The sequence below is a fragment of the Carassius auratus genome, chromosome 3, assembly GCF_003368295.1.
Source record: "Carassius auratus strain Wakin chromosome 3, ASM336829v1, whole genome shotgun sequence".
NCBI lineage: Eukaryota > Metazoa > Chordata > Actinopteri > Cypriniformes > Cyprinidae > Carassius > Carassius auratus.
The window spans coordinates 21,143,702-21,154,447 of NC_039245.1; the positions used below are offsets into that span (position 1 = coordinate 21,143,702).

Below are 10,746 nucleotides of genomic sequence, written 5' to 3' on the forward strand. Positions count from 1 at the left end.
AATGATGAATGTGTTTATTACAAACATGTCTTTTGCTTCACAAGACATTATTTGAATGTCTGGATTGGTGTGGATTATTTGTTTATGATTATGTTTTTATCAGTTGCTTGAACTCTCATTCTGACGGCACCCATTCACTGCAGAAGATCCATTGGTGACCAAGTGATGTAATGCTACATTTCTCCAAATCTGTTCTAATAAAACAAACTCATCTACTGTACATCCTTGATGGCCTGAGGGTGAGTACATTTTCAGAAAAATAAATAGTGAATTGTTCATTTAATTGGCATTCCAAAAAAATACAAGCAGATTTGTCTTTATAACAGGACTGTCAGAAATATCTTGGGTAATATGCAGTTTATTTCCTTGTAGTTCAAAAAGTTGAGAATCACTGCTCTAAACATAAGAATTTTTGTTTTCAGCTGTTGCACATATTTTTTTTTTTTTACAAAGTTCATCCTGTTGCTCTGGGCTAATCATGTGAGAGCTCAATAATACAAAACAATATGGGCCATAACACCATACTCTCATAGACAACAAACACTCTTGATTAAAAGCACAATTCAAACAACTGTATATGAATAAATCATTCTATCAATTAGTGCAAAGTCGACATCTATCAACATCTCCTGAGTAGCACCTTCAAAAAGGTCAGGTCCACAGAATCTGTGCAGCTGAATTTTGCTCACGTTCATGATTGTGTTGGAGGTTTTCAGTCACAAGAACCATCTTTCCAGCCATCTCGCCATCGCTCATCCACCTTGCTGCAGTCAAACTCTGGCTTGCCTAATCGGATGTTAATGTTATTATGGAGACGACAGAGCCACTGTGAGAGGTTGTGCCGACTGCTAGCGTCTGGTTGATTCATTTTCAATCTGATAAGAGACAAGATCATTGAAACATATGCTGCCACACACAAATTGTAAACACTGCAATGCTTCTGCTGAAAGATAAACATAAAAAACCGCAACAATAAATGATGACAACCTTGATCTCAGGTCCTCTGCACACTCATCACATGGGAAAACCTTTGAGAAGAGGTTGATGAACTGTGTCATCTCTCCCTGTTGTTCTGTGGTCGGTGCATCTGGATAATATGCAGCCATAGTGTGAAGAAAAGACCATGAGCTCCTGCCCAGTTCCTCTCTGTCGAGAGGGCATTCAACAGGTTTAGCCTCCTCCATCGGCCTGCTCTCCTGTTCAAAATACCACATGACTGGTTACTGTCATAGCACAACAGTATTGTGCTAAAGCCATTTACATTTATACATGAGGTATACATGTGTTCCCTAGGAATCAAACATATGACTCTGGATTGATGCAGTTATCTGGCAGCTGAGCTATAGCTCTTGAAAAGTTACCATAACTATGATTGGGGTCTTTGTTGTGAAACACAATATTCAGCTTTTTTCTGTTCAATATATTTTTCTTAACAGAAACTAAGAGTATTGACTGATTAGTGTACATCCTTACAAACAATAATGAAACATGCTTTCAGTTTACATCTTTTTTTTTGTTTGTTTGTTTAGCATTTTAATTTACATTAGTGCTATATATTATTATAATATTAATGATAATTACATTAATAATGTATTAAGGTAAATACTTTAAAGTCCCCCATAAATATTGCAAATTCATACTAATTATTTTTGGGGGTATGCACACACACACACACACACACACACACACACACACACACACACACATATATATATATATATATATATATATATATGCGCACACACACACACACACACACACACACACATACTCATGCATGCATACACGCACACACACACACACACACACAGTTAATACCATTTAGTGTTATTACAGTAAAACTACAGAACAATGCAGCAACGTTGAGTTTATTTGATTAATTGTTTATTTTATTCTAATTGTGTTTTCACATATATTTGACTTATCTTGACTTCCTAGACTTAAAATCGCAGTTTGTCTGTCAGGTCGTCTGTTCACCTGCACTGAGACTAAGGACGTCTGTTTCTGCAGCTTCATCCATTATTTAAAATCCGTACACGCGCGGCACGGTTTCTTTTTCGGCTCTCCGGTAGCGCTTTGATCTTTGCTCGTGCTTTCCTCGGGTGGTCTGCCAGCCACGGTGAACGGGAAACCCTCCACCCCCGCGCTGTTCAGCGTTGAGGATCGCGACCCAGCAGCAGCTGCCATGTTTAAAATGGTTATGTACTACAATAGTTGCCAGATCCCCGAAGAAAATTAAATCCGTATCAAATCGAGCTTAAATCGAACTAAAGCTTAAAACAGGCGATTCCCATAGTAAAAATACATATTTCACTCTGTGCGCTGAACACATTTTATATCGTACACGGTCTGTTTTCATATATTATATCATCTTACCTTAATATTAACAGCTAGTGAACAAAATTATTAGGAGGTCTTAACTAACGTTACTTGAAAATAACTATAAGATCTTGTTCTGGATGCCACTCTTCTCCTTGGTTTTTGCCTTACATTTCTGCACACAGTCTCCTTAACCGTACAGCACAGTTTTATTATGGGAAATATACATTGTACAGACTACATTCACATTTATTCATTTAGCCGACGCTTTTATCCAAAGCGACTTACAGATGAAGACAGTGGAAGCAATCAGACAGAGTGCAATATTTAAATAGAAGCAAGTTTAATATTTTGCTGTAAAACCACGGACTTGGCAACCCTGTGTATTTCCGAGGTGATCGAATCGTTATTTTGATCCGGATCTTCTGATTGAGCATGATTAGTTAAGCGGTTCACACAACTGATCTAAATTATTCATAAACAGCGATAGGTGTCTTGACGTGGCTTTATTAGAACGAAAATGACGACATAATTATGTCCTCATGTAAAAGAATCATTAAACCGATTCTTTGAAACGAACTGTTCGGTGGAATCGATTCGTAGAAATGAGTCATAATTTAAATCTAACCACTGTGTGTCATAGGAACGTTTGTTGTTGATTATGTGTTGGATTTATGTCAATTATCCACAGTATGTCAACAACGGGTAAACATACTATAACAGTTATTTCACACACACACACAAAAAAATCAGTATTGTATTAAAATCTATGTTCAGGATTAAATATGAAAGAATTGGTTTCACATCGGAGCAATTTCTCCGCAGCGCTGTCAGCCAGCGGGTGGTGACGTCACATGCAGTCCACGCAGAGTCTGCCTTAAATTGTAATTATCAAAATATTCAACTCTATAAATACACATATGACCGTATCTAATACTTTATGAAGAGTGACCTTTATAAGTAGCCATTTGCCATGGTATTACATGACAGCTCAATCTGCAATAGTGTTTGATAAGTTTGCTAGAAGTAGCTTAGCTAACTACTGACAAGCAGAGAGCAGATGACTGACATGCTTTCTTTCACACTGCTGTAATGTTCACAGGCTTCACATAAGACATATATCACACCTGACTGACAATGGGGATTCTCGACAAGATCGCAGAGATAGAGAGAGAGATCTCTCGAACACAGAAGAATAAAGGTAAGCCACGATCCTGCGTTAAATGTCCCTCATGGGCCTTTTGTCGCTTTGTATCCGTTTACTCTTCTTCAGTTAAATCCGGAGTACTTCCAAATTTGTTTTGCAGCAACTGAGTACCATCTGGGTTTATTGAAAGCCAAGCTAGCCAAGTACAGAGCCCAGCTCATGGAGCCCTCGAAGTCATCTGGAGCCAAAGGTGAAGGCTTTGATGTGATGAAGTCTGGGGATGCGAGAGTGGCTCTGATCGGGTTCCCCTCAGTTGGCAAGGTACAAATGACAACATCTGCCTGGTGTTTGTGTTGGCCAAGAGGTGATCTAATATTAATTATCATATTAATGATAATATCTTGCAAGATAGAGCCATAATTGTAGATAGAGACATTATTCTAGGACACTATGCACCTGACTTTACTGAAGACAATGCTAGCTTTTTTTTATACATTTATCTTCTTTGCAAATTTTATATCCACAAATATGTTCAACAGCAACAAACCAAATTTTCTTAAAAAAAAGAAAGAAAAGAAAGCAAGTAGAATGACTTCACTGCCTTTAATTTGTATATTTGATAATTGATGTATAAATTCATTTCTTGGCTTCATGTTTTTTTTTTTACTTTCTCCTCCTATTTGTCTTTTCCTGTCTTTTGCAAATTATTAACTCTTATTTTTCTCTGTATTCTATTAACAAGGGGTGTATTGTAAAAATTTTTGTAGTATACACAAAAAAAGACATGCTCTAATTTGTTTATTTATTTTTATTTTTTTGCAGTCTACGTTTCTTAGTTTAATGACCTCAACAGAAAGTGAAGCAGCTTCGTATGAATTCACCACCTTGACCTGCATTCCCGGAGTCATTGAGGTATTATTATTCCAAAATATTTTTATTTTCTCTCTGTTTTTGTTTTAATCTTATTTCTGTTATTGGGTAATTCATGGCCTAATGGTTAGAGAGTTTGACTCCTAACCCTAAGGTTGTGGGTTCGAGTCTCGGGCCGGCAATACCACGACTGAGGTGCCCTTGAGCAAAGCACCGAACCCCCAACTGCTCCCATGCCACAGCATAAATAGCTGCCCACTGTTCCGGGTGTGTGTTCACGGTGTGTGCGCATTGACAGTGTGTGTGTGTGTGTGTGCACTTTGGATGGGTTAAATGCAGAGCATGAATTCTGAGTATGGGTCACCATACTTGGCTGTATGTCATGTCAAATATGTTTATTTATTTTATGGCTGTTGTTATTATAATAATTATAATATCCAACATGATTTTGGTTTCTTTTCATTATAAAAAAAAAAAAAAAAATTCTAGTACAAAGGTGCCAACATACAGCTGCTGGATTTGCCCGGTATCATTGAGGGGGCTGCACAAGGTATGTTCATTTGTGTTTTGAAGAGTTATGTACATTTGTATGTGTCTTTTTGCATATTAAAAGGGCCCTTTGTGTTTTTGATTTTGATTTAAAGGTAAGGGCAGAGGTAGACAGGTCATTGCTGTGGCCAGAACTGCAGATGTGGTCATCATGATGTTGGATGCGACTAAAGGAGATGTTCAGAGGTGAATTGGAGCAGTCGAGAATGTTTGCACTGTTTGCACTATTGGTTTGTTTGACGATTGTTGTTTTATTGTATTTTTTAGGGAACTTCTGGAAAAAGAGCTTGAATCTGTTGGCATCAGACTCAACTGCCCCAAACCAAATATCTATTTTAAGGTCAGTGTTTTAGGTAAATTGCAAAGGCAATAAATTTTGATTAGGTAGAAGCCGCTATCGTTATGCTAACCTTTAGTGAAGCACGGTTCTGTGATCAGCAGTAAATCTGCATCCGAAGGCCAGAGGGCCCTCTCGCGCGGAAACTTCAAATACACCCCTCAGAAGAAATCCATGAAATTCTGAATAAACAGAAGATTTAACCAGAGCCACTGGAAGGCAAGCCTGGAACATTTAGCCAAAAAAGTGTAATGGCTAAAGCTAATGCTTCCGGTCTGGCAGTACATGGGAAAGGGGGCCGAAGGCTGTTGTCTTTTTTTGTGTTCTTTCTTAATGGATGTCAATGGAGGAGAGGCTTTACTACGCTGAATAAACAGCTTTTTGAGGAAACAGCTTATCATTTAATGAATCGACAGCCTATCAGCTAATCTCCAACATGTTTTACACTAAGAAATACTTTTGGATTGAACTATTTTAAAGATTTTACACTGGAAAAAATGGCATTTTAAAGGAGAAGTCACTGACTTTGCAACAGGTGAGATACAGTTTAAGGCATTCTCATTCATTCCTACGGTATCCGTAAACGGCGATTGAGTGTCGCACAACTCTGACTGAAACTCAGTGACATCAAGGCTGTAATGTGATTGGTTATTAAGGCACATGTGATCCAAGTTAACTGTTACGCATTCTCCAATAGTAATTAATACAGACCCTCGTATCTCCTTATATTAAGACAACCTCTGATTGAACTGCTTTCATTGATTTAACGTGACTAATAAACACACAACTACAACAATATATGGTTTTATCAGAGTTTGTCTTATTATAATTTTTATTATAATAAAGTATATAATAATGCAAATCTAGTCCACATAGCCTTTATCACTGCTTAAAATACAATGAATATGTTTTGTGCCTTATTCTGTGTAATAAACCACATCATCTCACAGAAGGATTTACTTCAAACACTTGACTGACTTTATGAAGTGAGTTTAGAGTAAAAATATGTTATTTAATGTGGTATTTAACATGAATGGTCTGTGATTATGAATGCGATTTTGCATAGCTTGTCAGTGAACTATGGCTCTGTGTAGTAAATGCTGCTCCATCTGAAAGCATGTGATGGAGATTTACTACTAACTGCAGAACCAGCTTTACTGACAAGATGCACATGACAATTGAATTCGATTAATCGTGCATCCCTAGTTGTAGTATTTTTTTGCTGTTATAAGCTGTTTTCGTCACCTTGTTTTTATGAGCATTTTGAAGTATCACATCAGACATGAGTGTTGGAAATGGCAAATAAAAAAAATCATTTAATTAGCAAAAACATTTTTATGTTCACTTGAGATGGTTTTTGACTTGTGTGAAAAAGGGTTAATGTGAATAATTTAAGATGGAAATGTGAATTTTGTGAGTAAATTCCTCCATGTGTATCAAAAAAGTCTGAAATGTTGTTATGGTCATTCTTAAATGCACGAGTAAAGTCTGTCGTTAAAGTATTTCTGTATAATTGCCTCCCAGAACTGTTTGACACGATTGTGTTCCCAAACAGCAGGCATCCATCTCCGAAAGCAATGAGCTCATTTATTGTGTTTCACAAGTAATTTATTATATATGAAAATGATTATATTCAGAGGCTTCTCCTACTTTTCTTAGTGATCGTTAGTGCCAGTTTATCAGGAAGGGACTCAGGACTCTTTGGATGGAAATGCGTTTTACATTAATATTTTTAAGTGTCGTTCATTCATTAATTTTACACTATTTTACTCTCATCAAAACAGATTTTTTTTCATGAAAAATAACGTATGACAAAAAAAAAACATAACAGATTTTCTAAGATTAAAAAAAAAGATGTGTACCACCATTCAAAAGTTTAAGGTTAATAAGATTTTTTTTTTTTTTTAATGAAATGTAAACCGTTATTCAGTCAAAAGTGACAGTAAAGACATGTATAATGTAACGGAAGATTTATATTTAAAATAAATGCTCTTCTTTTAAACTTTGTATCCATCAAATTTTTTATCCCATTTATTTTCATAATAAAATATTTTATGTAAGAATAAATTGACAATAATAAGAATTGTTTCTTGAGCATGATTTCTGAAAGATCATGCATCAAATAAATGCAGCCTGGGTGAGCATAAGATACTTTCCATTAACATTAAAGACCCTGTGTATAAACAAACATAATGATTAACCTACATAGAGCACTAAATGTGAAAATGCCCATTTAAAAATGACCTCCTGAAATAACAGCATATAATGAGAAGTATTAGCTACATTTAGAGACTGTTATTCCTCTTGTATATTTGAATGCTTACATGTGAAACATCTGTTTTTCAGCCTAAAAAAGGTGGTGGCCTATCGTACAATTCAACGGTTCCCCTCACACACTGCTCTGAGAAGCTTGTTCAGCTCATTCTTCACGAGTACAGTATCCTTTAACCTTGTTTATTCACCATTTCATTTCCCTCTAATAATGACCGACACAGGAACCTTAACATGACTGCAGAAATCTTCAACGCTGAGGTGTTGTTCAGAGAGGACAGCACTCCTGATGAATTTATTGATGTCATTGTGGGCAACAGAGTATACATGCCTTGCTTATATGTGAGTGTATTTTTTCAATTCAAGAAATATCCTGATGTAGAGATCCTCAGTTTGAAATATACAGCAAATTTAACATGAGATATAATGAATCTCTGTCTTATTACAGGTGTACAACAAAGTGGATCAGATTTCTATAGAGGAAGTGGATCGTCTTGCCCATAGAGCTAACAGTGTAGTGATCAGCTGTGGCATGAAGCTGAATCTAGATTATCTCCTTGAGCAGTTATGGGAATATCTGGCTCTGATCTGCTTATACACCAAGAAGAGAGGAGGTAAGCTTTTTTTGGTCCTCCAAAACCATAATTTAGGGTGTTTTCACTCAAAAACAGTGGTTCTGAACTTTTTTGACTCTTAATAAGGTCTCCTGTTATTTACCACAATATTCAAAGACCGCCATATAAGATGATATATTTATGATATTTCTGGTTTCTGCTCTATAACAAAGCTGCATGTCTTGAATTAAAACAATTAATTGGCCATTCATTTTTTAAGCATTTTAACTGAGATTGGAGTATTTTAATTTGTTAATAATTTTTTGAAGGGATAGTTTACCCAAAAAAGAAAATTCTGTCATTGATTCAGAATCAACTTTATTCGCCACATGTGCGCAAACACAAGGCATTTGTTGTGGTTTTTAAGAAGCATCACAATCCATTTTAAATTTAAATCATAATTAAAATTTGTGAAGGAACATTTCTGAGATTGTCATCAATCAATCAATTCTCAAACTGCATTTGTTAGAATTTTTGTAATTAGTGTTTTTATCCCCCCAGCTCTTACTGTTTTATTTTTATTGTTGTTAAGAACGGCCAGATTTCGGTGACCCTATAATCATGAGACGAGGAGCATCAGTTGAACATGTGGTATGTGCCTGTTTCATTGTCCTGTCCATCCATCCATCTGTCCGTCCTTCCGTCCGATTCATCATTGTGCTTCTTATTTCTTCCAGTGTCACAGAATCCACAGGACATTAGCTAGCCAGTTCAAGTATGCACTTGTCTGGGTAAGATCTTTCTTCACCTGAAGAGAAATATTCTTTTGCTTTTGTTCCATGTTTTTCCCCCTTTTCTTAAATTACTGCTGTCTTTTTGGATTACAGGGAACAAGCACAAAGTACAGTCCTCAGAGAGTAGGACTGACGCACATCATGGAACATGAGGATGTCATTCAGATTGTGAAGAAATAAAATCTAGTCTTCAGATCCACTACACTACAGTATAAGTAGAACATTTGATACATACATAAATACATACTTAACAGAACATTTAATGTTGACTACTGCAGTGTTTCCTGGAAATTCATGGACAAACCTGTGATCAACAATTAAAAAGGGATTATTTTATGAAAATCATCTCCCTGACAAAACCCATTCTAGTACATAATATTCAGATCTTTGTTTTATTTTTACCTTTCATAATATGAAAAGGGGTTGTTTCTTAATAAACCTAATTGTACATGAACAGTGTTTGAGAATGTAAAATCAAAATGCAGTTTAAATCTGGAAATAAACGAAGTTTGAGGATAAAGAACTTTAATATTCTGCATTTTTATAGGGTACTAACAAAATGTACATTGATCATGTGAACTTTTTTGTACAGACGTTTAACTAGATAGTTTAGGATACATTAAAAACTGCAAATTAATGTAAGAATTACCAGAGTCAGAAGAACATGTAGATGGATTCTACTGAGCTGAGGATAGTTCAAGAAGATATATCTCATGTTCATCAAAGGAGCAGCAGATTGTTGAACTTCAGTACTCTGCAGTTCTCACATTGTGCCTTGGTCATTCATCATCTTTACAGTGTTTTGGTCACTCATTTAGATCAATAATGGTTTGGTGCATCAGTAATGACCCGGCTGGAGAGAGTTGATGAGGTGATGTTTTACTGCACATATATCCATGGGTCATTGACACATTTACTCATACTTTCATATTTACCCTGCTGAGAGAGTTTTAAATGTAGAGTTTCCAGCGTAAAACTTTCATTTATGCATTATTGTTTGATAAAGTATGGTTATATGGTGAGGACTTTGTCTCTATATGATTACAGGACACCATTAAGTTCAACTCACAACTTATTCAACATGGCCGGTGACTCGGAAACATTCGGGAACTGTTAGCTTTTTCTGTATTCAGCTGAAAACCTAGAGCGACCTAATCTATTACAGAAAAGTAGTATGATAGATTACATTAAATATGCGTGCTGGCACTCGGGCTGTACAACACAACAGACAAGTGTGGAGTGGGGAATTATCAAGTCGTTGGAAGGCTGTTCCACTTCAGGTTCAATGGGTTTTTGTGTAATTAGCCCACATTTAAAAGCGCTAAAATGATGAGCAGGATGGCAAAAAACTGTTTTTGAATAACTTGAGGAGTAACGTTTCTACGCTGCTTTGCATGAGCTCGCCTCGGATGGGAAGATAATGGTGCTCAGGCCATATGGTTCAGTGTCTGTGTGTGTGTGTGTGTGTGTGTGTGTATGGGGGCTTCAGCACTCCATTCTGAGTCATTTACTGCTCATGATGAGGAAGCTTCTGTAGAATTGAGCAAATGTGTTTTACTGCTAGGACAGTCAAGTGAAATAAAATACTTTATATTTCTTTAAGATTTAAGAAGTTAGTTGGCTAAAGGTGTTTACTTTATTCTTGGTCACAGCAACGAAACAGAACACACACACACACAAACACTAAACTATTAATATATTTTACAGTATGAGGATAATGGTGAAATATATATTTTGTTCAAAATGTTGTTGGTATATGTAGTATGAAAATATGAAATATGAAAAATAGTTTTATGAGGTTTTTTAGGTGTTCTTTCAAACAGCATTGTGTACTTATATTTTTTCATATCTGTAAACTTACACTGTACATTATACTGTACATTGTATACACAGTTGCTTAATTTT

General features: G+C 36.0%; 1 protein-coding gene and 1 pseudogene across 1 annotated transcript; one reads left to right on the forward strand and one right to left on the reverse strand.

Moving 5' to 3' along the window:
• Nucleotides 1–372: 372 nt before the first annotated feature.
• Nucleotides 373–2,187, reverse strand: LOC113041918 (FAD-linked sulfhydryl oxidase ALR-like; annotated as a pseudogene).
• A 945-nt stretch (nucleotides 2,188–3,132) lies between these two features.
• LOC113050517 (developmentally-regulated GTP-binding protein 2-like) lies at nucleotides 3,133–9,364 on the forward strand. Its single transcript, XM_026213536.1, has 13 exons — nucleotides 3,133–3,203; nucleotides 3,422–3,520; nucleotides 3,627–3,787; nucleotides 4,289–4,378; nucleotides 4,826–4,886; nucleotides 4,981–5,071; nucleotides 5,153–5,225; nucleotides 7,569–7,659; nucleotides 7,738–7,835; nucleotides 7,942–8,107; nucleotides 8,640–8,698; nucleotides 8,785–8,838; nucleotides 8,935–9,364. The coding sequence occupies exons 2-13, from the start codon at nucleotides 3,457–3,459 to the stop codon at nucleotides 9,019–9,021; spliced, it is 1,095 nt and encodes a 364-aa protein (XP_026069321.1). The 5' UTR covers nucleotides 3,133–3,203; nucleotides 3,422–3,456; the 3' UTR covers nucleotides 9,022–9,364.
• Nucleotides 9,365–10,746: the final 1,382 nt, after the last annotated feature.